At 46.9% G+C, this 12,368-nt stretch overlaps 2 protein-coding genes across 6 annotated transcripts; one reads left to right on the top strand and one right to left on the bottom strand.

Annotated features, from left to right (window-relative positions):
- Window positions 1-1,313: 1,313 nt before the first annotated feature.
- On the top strand, window positions 1,314-4,549 carry eef1akmt1 (EEF1A lysine methyltransferase 1). The gene is made up of 5 exons (XM_086124254.1): window positions 1,314-1,420; window positions 1,506-1,692; window positions 2,097-2,179; window positions 3,160-3,452; window positions 4,138-4,549. Exons 2-5 carry the CDS (start codon window positions 1,540-1,542, stop codon window positions 4,272-4,274), a joined length of 666 nt encoding a protein of 221 aa, XP_085980380.1. The 5' UTR covers window positions 1,314-1,420; window positions 1,506-1,539; the 3' UTR covers window positions 4,275-4,549.
- Window positions 4,250-12,341, bottom strand: LOC147198547 (intraflagellar transport protein 88 homolog). 5 transcript variants are annotated; one of them, XM_086124246.1, is made up of 26 exons: window positions 12,202-12,341; window positions 11,980-12,083; window positions 11,834-11,882; window positions 11,662-11,721; window positions 11,493-11,546; window positions 11,317-11,383; window positions 11,132-11,201; window positions 10,952-11,042; window positions 10,680-10,784; window positions 10,508-10,610; window positions 9,698-10,044; window positions 9,505-9,575; window positions 9,310-9,396; window positions 9,108-9,207; window positions 8,953-9,039; window positions 8,614-8,800; window positions 8,423-8,531; window positions 8,002-8,152; window positions 7,823-7,938; window positions 6,463-6,515; window positions 6,321-6,386; window positions 6,135-6,241; window positions 5,274-5,340; window positions 4,784-4,879; window positions 4,543-4,686; window positions 4,250-4,396 (listed from the first exon to the last, which is right to left on the bottom strand). In XM_086124246.1, the coding sequence occupies exons 2-25, from the start codon at window positions 12,063-12,065 to the stop codon at window positions 4,565-4,567; spliced, it is 2,451 nt and encodes an 816-aa protein (XP_085980372.1). In that variant the 5' UTR covers window positions 12,066-12,083; window positions 12,202-12,341; the 3' UTR covers window positions 4,250-4,396; window positions 4,543-4,564. The 5 variants fall into 5 exon arrangements, with proteins under 5 accessions (XP_085980372.1, XP_085980370.1, XP_085980371.1 ...); XM_086124244.1 differs by having other exon boundaries at window positions 11,811-11,882; window positions 11,985-12,083; XM_086124245.1 differs by having other exon boundaries at window positions 11,317-11,380; window positions 11,811-11,882; window positions 11,985-12,083.
- Between the last annotated feature and the right edge of the window lie 27 nt (window positions 12,342-12,368).

The following is a 12,368-nucleotide window of genomic DNA, read 5'->3' as shown; positions in this document are numbered from 1 at the left end:
TACATATACATTGTCGTTTTTTTCGTTAAAAATGCCTTACTATACATGGTCGTTTTTTTCGGTTAAAAACGCCTTCCTATACATGGTGGTTTTTTTCATCGAAAAACGCCTTACTATACATGGTTGTTTTTTTTCATCGAAAAACGCCTTACTATATATACATGGTCGTTTTTTTTCGGTTAAAAACGCCTTCCTATACATGGTGTTTTTTTTCGTCGAAAAACGCCTTACTATACATGGTCGTTTTTTTCATCGAAAAACGCCTGCCTATACATGTTCTTTTTTTCGGTTAAAAACGCCTTACTGTACATGGTCGTTTTTTTCGGTTAAAAACGCCTTACTGTACATGGTCGTTTTTTTGTCGAAAAACGCCTGACTATACATGTTCTTTTTTTCGGTTAAAAACGCCTTACTGTACATGGTCGTTTTTTTCGGTTAAAAACGCCTTACTGTACATGGTCGTTTTTTTGTCGAAAAACGCCTTACAATACATGGTCGTTTTTTCCCGTTAAAAACGCCTTACTATACATGGTCGTTTTTTTTGTCGAAAAACGCCTTACTATACATGGTCGTTTTTTTCCGTTAAAAACGCCTTTACTATACATGGTCGTTTTTTTTCGTTGAAAAACGCCTTACTATACATGGTTGTTTTTTTTGTCTAAAAACGCCTTACTATACATGTTTTTTTTTTCGGTTAAAAACTTCTTACTATACATAGTCATTTTTTTGGGCCAAAAACGCCTTACTATACATGGTCTTTTTTTTCGGCTAAAAACGCCTTACTGTACATGGTCGTTTTTTTCCGGCTAAAAACGCCTTACTATACATGGTTGTTTTTTTCAGCTAAAAACGCCTTACTATACATGGTGGTTTTTTAAAAACGCCTTGGTCGTTTTTTTCGGTTAAAAACGCCTTACTATACAGGGTCGTTTTTTCCGGGTAAAAACGCCTTACTATATACATGGTCGTTTTTTTTCGGCTAAAAACAGCTTACTATACATGGTCGTTTTTTTTCGGCTAAAAACGCCTTACTATACATGGTCGTTTTTTTCGGCTAAAAACGCCTTACTATACATGGTCGTTTTTTTCATCAAAAAACGCCTTACTATACACGGTCGTTTTTTTCGGCTAAATAAGCCTTACTTTCCATGGTCGTTTTTTAAGTAAGCCGTTTTTAGCCGAAAAAAACGACCATGTTTTGTAAGGCATTTGAATCCGAAAAAAACGACCATGTGTCGTCAGGCGAGAGAGAGAGAGAGAGAGAGAGAGAGAGAGAGAGAGAAAATGACAGAGCCGGCTCTCGAGGGAGTCTGCCGGCTCTCATCGGTCACTTCAAAGAGCCGGCTCTTTGTACCGGCTCGTTCGCGACAGACACATCACTACTCACCACGCATGGCCACATCGAAGTGACGACAGTCAAGTGAGTTTAACTTGTCTGTCCTCACTTTGTTTCTGTATTGAAGCAATACTTACTCACTGTCATACATTTTCCCTTTCAATTCGAGAAAATCAATCGGGCTTCGTTCTCCGTTGTTGAAGATGAGCGACAGCGACGACGACGTCCCAACGCTGTCGGCTCACACTCTGGCAGCTCTTCAGGAGTTCTTCGAGGAGACCCGAGCAGAGAACACCCGCGATGACCCTTCCCCAGACGCGGGCCACTTTGCCGTGGGAGCCGTAAGCGAAGACTGGGTAAGCAACAAACTGGATTGGCCCGACATACGATACGCGGGGTGACATTCAAGTTTTAGTTCGTGGTGCCGTTCAACATGACATATCTGTTCCTTGTGTTGAAATTCAAATTCTATACGCTGATGGACTATCATCGAACATCTTTAGTCTTTCTTCGTGTCAGCTTTGAACAACTGGTTCGAATGTGTCAATGACATGGACGGGCTAATAGGAACCTTTTTTCACAAAGCTCGACCGAGTACACGAATGACGATCAGTCTAAAAACCGCAAAGGCTTTTCTTTGCGTTTTCCTTTTGGCCCAGCGTCCTCGAATACGGCGCCGGAAACGAAGCATTGTGCGTAAAATGACGGCAGGTCTCTGTCACGGAAAGGCGAATGCTACTTCTGTGTTGTGTTTACATAGCGGATGAGTCAGTTCTGGTACACTGACGACACGGCGACACGATTGGCTGAGGAGCTTCTGCACGAAGCTGGAGGAGGAGGAAGGTAAGAGAAATAAAACCGGACGCGCAAACCGTGCCTTTCACGCGGAGGAATCTGCTTCTTGCCGCAATTGTCCTTCACACAGAAACTCCGTCCCATGATCCAAGAATTGCATGATGTCAGGTGTGATTGTGAGCGCGAATGCTTGTTTGTCTATGTGTGCCCTGCGATTGGCTGGCAACCAGTTCAGAGTGTACCTCCCAACTGTTCCAGCACACCCGCAACCCTCATCAGGATACATGGATTTGAATGAAATCAGACTAATAAAGATAAGAAAACCTTTATTAGTCTCGCAATGGAGAAATTCCCATTTCACAGCAGCAAAGTTATGAAAGGAAGAAGTAGAACAACAAAATATAGGAGCTGCTGGAAAGGCAGCCACTCACGCGGTGCCATTTTGAAGTCAAAATAACAAAAATAACACAACACACAGACAGTCGTGCAATCACACTTTGTCGTCTGAAGCAGTTCTAGATGAAAGAGGAGAGGATCAAAGTGTCCTTTCACCAGTGGATCAGAGACGTCATGCTGAAAATGTGCACACGTCTGCTTCAAGCTAAGTTTTGAGAGCAAACACGAAGCTGTCGCGTCCATTGACGAAAAGCGATGAGTTCACTTCTCCTGTCCCACGTAATCCGCGACTCCCAGTTTCACATCGGCGCTCCGCGCTAACGCTCCTTTCTTCTTGCCGTCGGCTCCTCAAGCCTTGCATCCATCCAGCCGCAGACCGTTCAACAGCACCGATCTCTCCGCTGAACAAAGCGGGGCTGTGAAAAATGAAGGATTGACGGTGTTGAGATAGGTGGAAAAAAGGCAAGACAACAGCCCGAGAACAGGATTGACGACCTCTGGGTTAGGGTCGGATAGAAATACAGAAAAATGCCACCATTCTTCCCAGAGACGGCGGTTAGCATTTCGCTTAGCAGACGTGCGACACGTTAACGAGGCGTTAACGAGGTCTCCCCTCTTGATTTGTGCCGCAGGATCGCCTGCGTGAGTGCCCCCAGCGTTTACCAGAAAATCAAGCAGCTTTGCGGCCCCCGCGGCGGTCCGGCGGCCGTGGCGGTCCTGGAGTACGACCGCCGCTTCGCCATCTACGGCGATGACTTTGTCTTCTACGACTACAACCACCCGTTGGCGTTTGCGGAGCGGGGCGTGGCCGCCGGCAGCTTTGACGTGGTCCTGGCAGACCCGCCCTACCTCTCGGAGGAGTGTCTCACCAAAGTGGCCCAGACTGTCAAATACCTCAGCAAAGGAAAAGTGCTGCTGTGCACAGGTGAGAGGACGCAATTTTCACACACATTTTGTACTGTTTGAAAGAACTCGATGTAAAAAAAAAAAAAAAAAAAAAAAAAAAAGGAACCTTGGTTCTCCGTCAGAGATGCATTGGTGCTAGCTACACAGTTAGCGGCTTTTTCTGTTGCCGCGGCAACCTCAGCTCACAAACTCCTTGTAGTCTATGTTGGACCAGCCAGGACATCTCAAGTTGTGTTCGGGCTAACAAATATATCATGAGCATGCATGTTTTAGGGATCCAACAAAACTTTTCAACGACATTTGACCCACTTAATATTACACGATGGAAAAAAAAAATGGCTATTTGACAGCATCTTGCACTTCCGTCGTATAATATGGCATGAAGCAGCCAGGTCACCGCTCGGGTTTTCTAGTTTTTCTTTAATGCAACACTTTGCCCATAGAACAGTGTCTGAAGTATCCGTAAGTAAAAATTGCAAGTCATTGTGGGTTGACGAATGTAAAACGTTGTCAAATTTGGCAACCCCTGGATCAGATCCTTTTTGTAGTCCACATATCGGTTGGACCGGCCACGGGCACCTTTCTGTCTTTGCACTGAAGCACGTATCCTGCGAAAATGACCGGAAATGTTCATTTCAAGATGTGAAGCGTTCCGTTAACATTTGGCTGAGCAGAATTGAGTATTTGAGCGTCTTGTTGTTCAGGCGCCATCATGGAGAATCTGGCCAAGGATCTTCTGAACGTGCAAGTGTGCCACTTCCTGCCTCGGCACGAGCGCAACTTGTCCAACGACTTCCGGTGTTTCGTCAACTACCCGTCGGGGTTGCTGTCCTGCGGATGAGTGGAAAAGGGAAACGAGATGGGGGGGGACCATCCAGAATGTTCCAGTTGATGATGATTGGACGATGTTCACAGGCTGGCGAGTCGCATGACTCTGCGTCAAAATGCGAAATCTGGACGATGCTGGCACAGAACGGCAAGCGTGACAAAAACGTTACCACATTGTCGATGTATGTACGAACTTCGTGTTCCGCTGTATTTGCGACTGTGTCCATTTATCATCTGTACGGCTGTGTATGAAAATAAATGGCGATTAAAGTGAAGCTTACAAGATGATGATGATGATGATTTCTACTCTGGCAGCAGCTCGTCGCCGACGTCCTCCCCGGCAAAGACGTCGTCATCCACCCGCTTCTTGGCCCCGGTCTTGGGCTGGTTGGCGAGGGGACCCAGCGGGTCCACGTAGGAAGCGTCTTTGCAAACACAAAATGGCCCCCGCGCTGAATGTTAACGGTTAGCCCTCGGTGCCCTTTGACTGTATGAGAGATCGCCGCCGCCGCCACCGCTCACCGAGTTCTTTGGCGCTTCCGCTACTCTCGTAAGGCTCGCCGGAGGCGGGAAATGACATCACGGGGACAACCGCGCGTTCGCCTTTGGGAAAGCTCTCTGAAACCAAAGAGACAAATGTGGTGCGTCGTATCAGATACATCAGAGATGCAAACTGAATCGAGCTGCAACTCGATTACTTTTTGGGGCAATTCATTAAAAAAAAAAAAGATTTGTTTCCATCCCTGAAATAACAACACGACATTATTTCGAAATGACAATATAGTCATAGAGATCTCTCCCTGTGGAGATCTTTAGCGATGTAGATCTATCGAGAGATGTCGATCAATATAGATCTACAGTATGTCGATATAGCTCTCTATAGATGTAGAAATATAGATCTATTGATCTATACATCTATTACATGCCTATGTGCCAATTTTAGAAGTCTCAAATTGGCCTCAGTGGTGATCTGAAAGCATGAGAAGTGAGCATGTAGTCCACTCGCACTGACCAGTCGTCGCGTCCGTACTGTCTGTTCTTCTACTTCTGGTACTTCCTTCTTGCTCTGCCTTTGCCCTCTGGAGAAGAAAAAAAAACTCATGAGCTGATCGTTTGAGTGGAGCGTGTTGGAGGAGGGAGACCTCGAAAGGAGGTTGTCAAGTGGCTCTCGAGGACCCAACTCGGGCTGCTGCGTTACACCGGCAACAAAACGCAGGCGCAGAGGACCTCGAAAAATAATTACGGATTAAATTGCAAATACAATTACATTTCGAGCAAACGGCATTTTTGAGATCGCTCCCTTTCGGTTAACTTTGACCTATTAAAGCTTGCGCAATCTAGATGGCATCATGCATTGGCATTTTTTTAGCTAGGATGTTTCAGGGGGGAAAAAAAAATTCCACCAGTAGCTGAACCTCAAAGCCTTTCTTCATTAATCCATCCATCCATCCATGTTCCGAACCGCTTGATCCTCACGAGGGTCGCGGGGGGTGCTGGAGCCTATCCCAGCCGTCTTCGGGCAGTAGGCGGGGGACACCCTGAACCGGTTGCCAGCCAATCGCAGGGCACACAGAGACGAACCCACGCTCACTTTCACACCTAGGGGCAATTTAGAGCGTTCAATCAGCCTGCCATGCATGTTTTTGGAATGTGGGAGGAAACCGGAGCACCCGGAGAAAACCCACGCAGAACATGCAAACTCCACACAGGGAGGCCGGAGCTGGAATCGAAGCTGGTACCTCTGCACTGTGAAGTCGACGTGCTAACCACTGGACTACCGGGCCGCCTTCTTCATTAATATTAGTGATTCTTATTATTATTATCATGACAAAAACCCGAGGTGCCTGAGAGAAAAAAAAAAGTGGACTCGTACTTGTTCTCGGAGCTCCTTCATCTTCTCCACCTTCTTGAGTTTGCTGGCGTAGTCGTGGACTTCCTTGAGGCCCATGTCCTGACACAGCCGCACCAGGAAGCGGAGACCTTCACGCAGGACAACGATTAGTCGTCGCGCTCGCGCTCGCGGCCGCTGGACGCTGGACGCCACTTGAAGCTGCCTTACACTGCGCGTCTTCGGGGAACTTGCGGTGGATTTCTTTGCAGGTTTCAAAAGCTTTCTGGCTGTTTCCTGACAGAAAAATCAAACGTTGAAGAGCGGCCAAGCGGAGAAGACGTGTCGAGATGCTGCAGGCGTCCTTTCTGACCGCTTCTCCTGTGACAACTGGCCACCATCAGCTGCCACCTCACCTCGCTCGGTCTGCAGGAGAAACAATTCTTTAAAAAAAAAAAAAAAAATGTACAGGAGATTCCATCGAGACTTTCATCCATTTACTTTTCACTGCTTGGAAAAGAAAATATTTGCTTCTTTTCCTTTTCACATCTTTTGATCCGATTAAAAATTAACATGACCTATTTTGTGATAGTCTTGATTTCTAAAAAGAACAAAATGTAATAGCTTGATTTATTTCATTTTAGATGCTATGTTGGGTATTTTGTAAAAAGAAAAAAATAGATACATTTCAATGTCTGAGTGGATGAATTCCTTTTTTTTTTCACTCAGCCTTACTTTTTGAATGCTTTTAATATATCAAGTCCAACTTTATTGTCAAATGTGCCATCTGTGCATACAGCACAGATGAAATTTCCTCCCTCTTAAACAGGCAAGAGGAGCCGCTGCGGGCGCCCGCGCCGCCATTTCTCAACAGCATTTTTTTCCTCAGGTATTTTAAAAACATCTTTACTTGGTCTTGACGCAAATTACTTTTTCACTTGGTTGTTTTGCTTTATTTAACGACAGAAATAGCATTTAGTTTTCATATTTCTGTTCACTCCATCTAACCTTTTTTCGGGTGATTTTCTATAAAAATGAAGATTTAAAAAAGGCACGTTTCTCACGATGTTCCTGAAATTTGATTAAAAGCGGTGAAAAAAAGCGCTCGTAAATAGCTAATGCGGTGGTGGGCAAACTACGGCCCGCGGGCCGAATCCGGCCCGTTGGTCTTTTTCATCCGGCCCGTCGAAGGTTGGTCCACAATTAAGGTTCGATGTGAATGATTGCATTCATTTCAATTGGACTTGTAATGACAGGCATTTCACCGCCAGGTGGCGCATTGACTTGAAGTTGCAGAACACGGGGGGGGCGGGGCAATCTTTTCAACCACCTAGTACCTCTGTATCGCTCTACTTCTACTGGTCTGATCACAACCCATCTGCAGCGATGCACAGGCTAAAATAGGTCATCAACAACACTTTTGTCATTTAAAAAAAGTGTATTAATACCGTACTTTCATGCTTTTGTTCTGTTGATGTTTGATATGGACCGTCAACAAATGCAGTTTTTTTTTTTTTAATGTACCATAGCTCGTGCTGACCTGGCCCTTCTGTCAAATTTTAAAAGTCAATGCGGGCCCCGAGCCAAAAAGTTTGCCCACCCCTGAGCTAATGCGTACGACATAAATAAATACATAAACAAACAAACAAACAAACATGACCTCTAGTGTATGTGTACACACCCACATTTTTCTTCCAAAAACGCGGCGGTTCTTTCCCTTCGAAATGACTCACTGCATGAGGATGGCCCTGTCAAAGTAGTGAATGGCCTTCTCGTAGAGCTGCGTCTGGACGTAGTAGGCCGCCAGCCACTCGATCACCTCCATGTTGCAGGGGAACAGCCGGAAGGACTGCGAAGGAAGTGACATCATCACACTGACATGGTGTGTGTCGCGTGCATTGCGCGCTGGTACCTCGCAGTAGTAATGCAAGGCCTGCGACTTGTCCCCCTCCAGGTCGTGCAAGTCCCCCAGCTTGGCCAGAGCCTTGGGGTCGTTGGGGACCACGCTGATGACTTGCATCAGCCACTCCACCGCCTGGTGGGGGTCCTTCAGGAGCTCGTAGCTGACGCAGTTAAAAAGCCAAATATACCACACGGAACAAAGCTATTTTCCCCCCCATGTCACTTCAGGGGCTCAATAGAATATCATTTTTAAGGTGTGAGTTCGGACAATCTTAAAATAGCTAATATCGACCGATATCTTTTTTTATATATTTTTAGAAGTGTTAATGTGCTAAAAAAAATGTATTTTTGTAAAAAACAAATATGCAAAAAATAAATAAAATGGGCCAATCCCCCCCCCCCCCCAACGATATCTTATTGAAGGAGGATACGTGTCGGCCAGCTGATACATGACCTCGGCGCTGTCCCTGAGGATGGCGTGGAGCTTCAGGAAGCAGTCCAGCGCGTCCTCCAGACGATTCAGCTTCTTGTACGTGAGACCTTGGGACGGGCGACAAAAAAACCCCAAAAGCAGTCACATTTTGGTACGCCCCACGCAGAGGAACAAGAGGGCGGCGCTTACCCAGGTTCCTGAGGGCTTCGGTGCAGGAGGAGTCGTTCCTCAGCGCCTCTTTGAAGAACTCGGCCGCCTTGGCGTAGTCCCGCTTGACGAACTCCACGTTGCCTTTGCACACAAAGGCTCCCGGGTTATAGCGGTCGGCGCTCATGGCCAGGTCGGCGTAGTGCTCGGCCTGCTTGTAATCCTTCTCCTGGAAGCGAGAGCAACAGGAACAGGTAACGACAGATACCAAAAGCAAAACGTTGCAGAATCTTTTCGAGAACCAGCCCAAGTGCAAGTTTAGTGTCAAAACTAAACAGACGACGGCAATGAATGCATCATGCATTGAAAACAACGTGGTACCAGGATGAAAAGGCTGGAGAGGTTGTTGGCTGCGGCGCTTTTGACTCTGCTGTCCTGCTTGGAAACTTCCTTCAGGATTTTCATGGCCTGCAACAAAAACTCCACGTCGGGTTACTTCACGCTTATCAATGACGTGCCTTTAAATCGCGTCTGACCTGGTCAAAGTGCATCTGTCTGAAGAAGGTCATGGCCTTTTTCAATTGCAGGTCGTTGGCTAGCTCCACATATGGAGAGTTCTTCACCAAGTCCACGCACCTGCCGCACGAAAAGACCGGAAAATAGAACGCCAACGCAAAACTGTCCCAGGAAAAAGGCAGAAAAACACCAGGCTGCCAAATATGACAAAAACAAACAAACCAGTCAAATCCGGCGGCAAAAGAAGCCTGGATGGCGGGAGCGATGAGCTTGGCGGAGGTCATCACGTACTTGTCGGCGCGCGCTTTCCTGTGGGGGGGGATGGAAACTATTCAGACAAGCCGATTTATTCTCTGCCTTTCAACGCGTGGCGGGGAAATGAACGTCATGCGTCGGAATGCACAATTGCCATGTTACAAGTCTCTCTCCATTTGGTGCAGCTTGTCGTTCTTGATGACCTCCATCAACATGTTGGATCTGATGTCATCCTGAAACGCATCACAGTGTTTATACACCGTGGGGGGGGGGGGGTTCTCGATTTGAGTCGTAGTTGGTTCGTGCGTCTTTGTAAAATAATTTAAAAGGTACTTGGTCCAAGTGTCACGCTCACGTTAGCGGTGATGTACTTGTCTTCGTGATGCACATGGAGAGGCACGGCGAGGAGCTTGTGGAAGGCGTTCTTCATGCCGTCGGCGTCGCCGGTGGCGTAGTAGCAGAGGACCAGGTTGTAGCCGGTCCTGACGTTGGGGCTCTTGCCCATGATGTGCTCGAAGGACGCCACGGCGTCAGAGTACTGGCCCAGGAGCACGAAGACGGTGCCGATGTTCTGCATGATCTTGATCCTCATTTCCTTGTAGTCGTCCGAGATGTGGTCCAGCGCCATGCGGTACAACTTGACGGCCTTGGCGTAGCTCTTCTGCTTGACCCAGATGTTGGCCATGTTCACCTTCAGACGCCCTGAGGGCGCACGGCAGCGGCAAAACAATTTCAAGAACCAGTGGACTTTGCGGCCTCTTACTGGCAAGAAAGTGGAAAGATTGAATGGAGCACAGACGACACTAAAAGTCTCGAGAAGCCACGCCCGTAAAGCCATACAAAAACGGCCATTTTGATTTGAAGCACGTTTTTAGGCTGGAATTTTAATAGTTAAAAAACAAAAAAAGGATTTGTTTGAAAATCTCAGCCCCCCCCAATTTCACTGAGTAACATGAAATTTGTTGGCTATGTCTGCCATGACCAAACCCGGAAAGACGTCACTCCTCCCTTTTCACTTTGAAGCAGACATTTTACATGTTTCATGTTTGAAAATTCATCCCCAGCAACCAGTATCACTTAGCGAAATGAAATTCGAGAGCCCCATCGATCATTGGGAAAACGTCTCAAGAAGCTCTAGCTTGATTGGCAGCAGGTTTGGGCTCACCCGCGTTGGTGAACATCTTATTCTTGATGATGGCTTGGTAGCTGCTCAGGGCTTCTGGGTACATCTCATTGTTTTCATACTGGTTCGCCAGGTTGAGCAGAACCTGACGGTGAGCGCAACAGCACGTCAACAGGCAACGATGACATCACGGCCCGAGCGCGGCCGCACTCACGGCGTAGGTCAGATCCACGTTGATTTGTTCTGCGTTTCCAGACAGTTCCCTCTGTCTCACCAGCGCTCTCTCCTTCCTTTCGGCCTCTCTGGCCTTCTCCAGAGCCTGTCGAAACGCAACACACAAAGTTTTGCAATCGGTCGCTCCGCGGAGCGCAAATTCCAAAAGGTGTTTCTTCAATATGGAAGAGTCGCTACAATCGACGATGTTCTTCTCGACGCATCGGTCGATAAAGTACAGTTGCTGTCGTAGCAGATTGACCGGAGTCTGACCAGTTGTGCCTTGCCGGTGCTTTGCGCCACGCAGCTCTCAGCGATCAAGTCGTTCACGCTCTTTTCCAAGAGCTTGATCTTCTCCTCGGGCCTACGACGACAACGGCGATAACAACACTTCGGATATCAGGCTGACCATCGCGGCTAACAGAGTAGCTAGCTAACATTATGTCCACTCACGTGTCGTCCTTCTTTTCTTCAAGTGGGGGAGCGGGGCCCCTGGACTGCCCCAGAGGATCGAAGGTTGGGCCTGAAATGACCAAAAAAAAAAAAAGGCACTTTTATCGCCACTTCATGAGATGGATCGAATAGTATCAAATAACAACAATAGCATTTTGAAAGGCTAATAAGTGTTTTGGACTCACATCGTGTTGGAGAAGAGGAATAACCCGCAGCACTGATTGCAGAGATGGGGCGAGCTGCTCCACTCTGCTGGAGTCAAACAAATTTGTTCCATGGATGAAATAAATTCCATCTGCATCTTCCTCCCGATGGCGCCATCTGGGGCTCTTTGACGTTTTCGCACCACAGCAAGGCTTACCTGCATAGCTGCTGTCATTGGTCGACTTACTGATGACGGCATGGGAGTGCGACACTGTCAACAAAGTAAGTATTCATTTTTTAAAAAATCTTTATACACACACACACACACACAGAGGCACACAAACATGAGACACGCACGCACACGCACAAACGCACGCTGTACTTACTCCTGAGGAAGAAGTGAAAGGTCGCCCCCCTGTGGTAGAGTCAGCAGGGTGTCCATTAATCTACATGGAAAATGAGAGGACATAGTTTGAGTATACTTGACAGTAATAATAATAATAATAAGAAGAAGAATCATAATAATAATACAGACTGGTTGTAAATGTGCTCTTCTACCCTGATTGCTCTTGATTGCTTCTTGGAAGCTGGTGTCATTTTCCAACTCCTTTCAAATGAAAAAAACAAAACAAAAAACAACTTGGCCATCAAGTACACTTCTTATGGAGTGGTTATTAAATAAAACGACAACAAAAAGAGCTCACCCCACCTTGCAGTCAAAAAGTGGATTATAGTCGTTGTAGCCTGAATAGAGGTCATCCTCCTTCACGCTCAAATGCCGATTGTTCATTTGTGGCCCCTTAAGGTGCTTCTCGTGAAGCCCGCAGTGATGATGTGAGCCATTGAGGTCCACACGAATAGAAGAATCAAGAAATCAGAGGAGGCGTGGCCATGTTTATGATGTCATTAGTTTGAACTTGACTCACTCTCTTGTGATGTCACGTGAGCCTTCGTGATGCACGCAGCCTGCGTAAATATTTGGACTCCTGCGTGTGTACGCGTGCTCGTCTCATGAATGGCGTGCGTGTGCCTCACTCTACTTTTAAATGGCAAATGACCGCCCCCCCCCCAAAAAAAAGTATGAGAAGGTCAA

This window comes from Hippocampus guttulatus, chromosome 11, assembly GCF_054856545.1.
Source record: "Hippocampus guttulatus isolate MCC_2025c chromosome 11, RoL_Hgut_1.0, whole genome shotgun sequence".
Lineage (NCBI taxonomy): Eukaryota > Metazoa > Chordata > Actinopteri > Syngnathiformes > Syngnathidae > Hippocampus > Hippocampus guttulatus.
This window is presented reverse-complemented; position numbering and strand designations above follow the sequence as displayed.

Bases quoted from the DNA above. Each gene is read 5' to 3' on its own strand.
- LOC147198547 (XM_086124244.1), bottom strand. From the start codon at position 12,065: ATGAACAATCGGCATTTGAGCGTGAAGGAGGATGACCTCTATTCAGGC. The intron at 9,040-9,107 runs GTCAGACGCGAT...TTTTTGTTGCAG, and splicing joins GACAGATGCACTTTGACCAG to GCCATGAAAATCCTGAAGGA. The intron at 8,153-8,422 runs GTATCCTCCTTC...TAACTGCGTCAG, and splicing joins ATGTATCAGCTGGCCGACAC to CTACGAGCTCCTGAAGGACC.
- eef1akmt1 (XM_086124254.1), top strand. From the start codon at position 1,540: ATGAGCGACAGCGACGACGACGTCCCAACGCTGTCGGCTCACACTCTG. The intron at 2,180-3,159 runs GTAAGAGAAATA...TTTGTGCCGCAG, and splicing joins GAAGCTGGAGGAGGAGGAAG to GATCGCCTGCGTGAGTGCCC. The intron at 3,453-4,137 runs GTGAGAGGACGC...CTTGTTGTTCAG, and splicing joins AAAAGTGCTGCTGTGCACAG to GCGCCATCATGGAGAATCTG.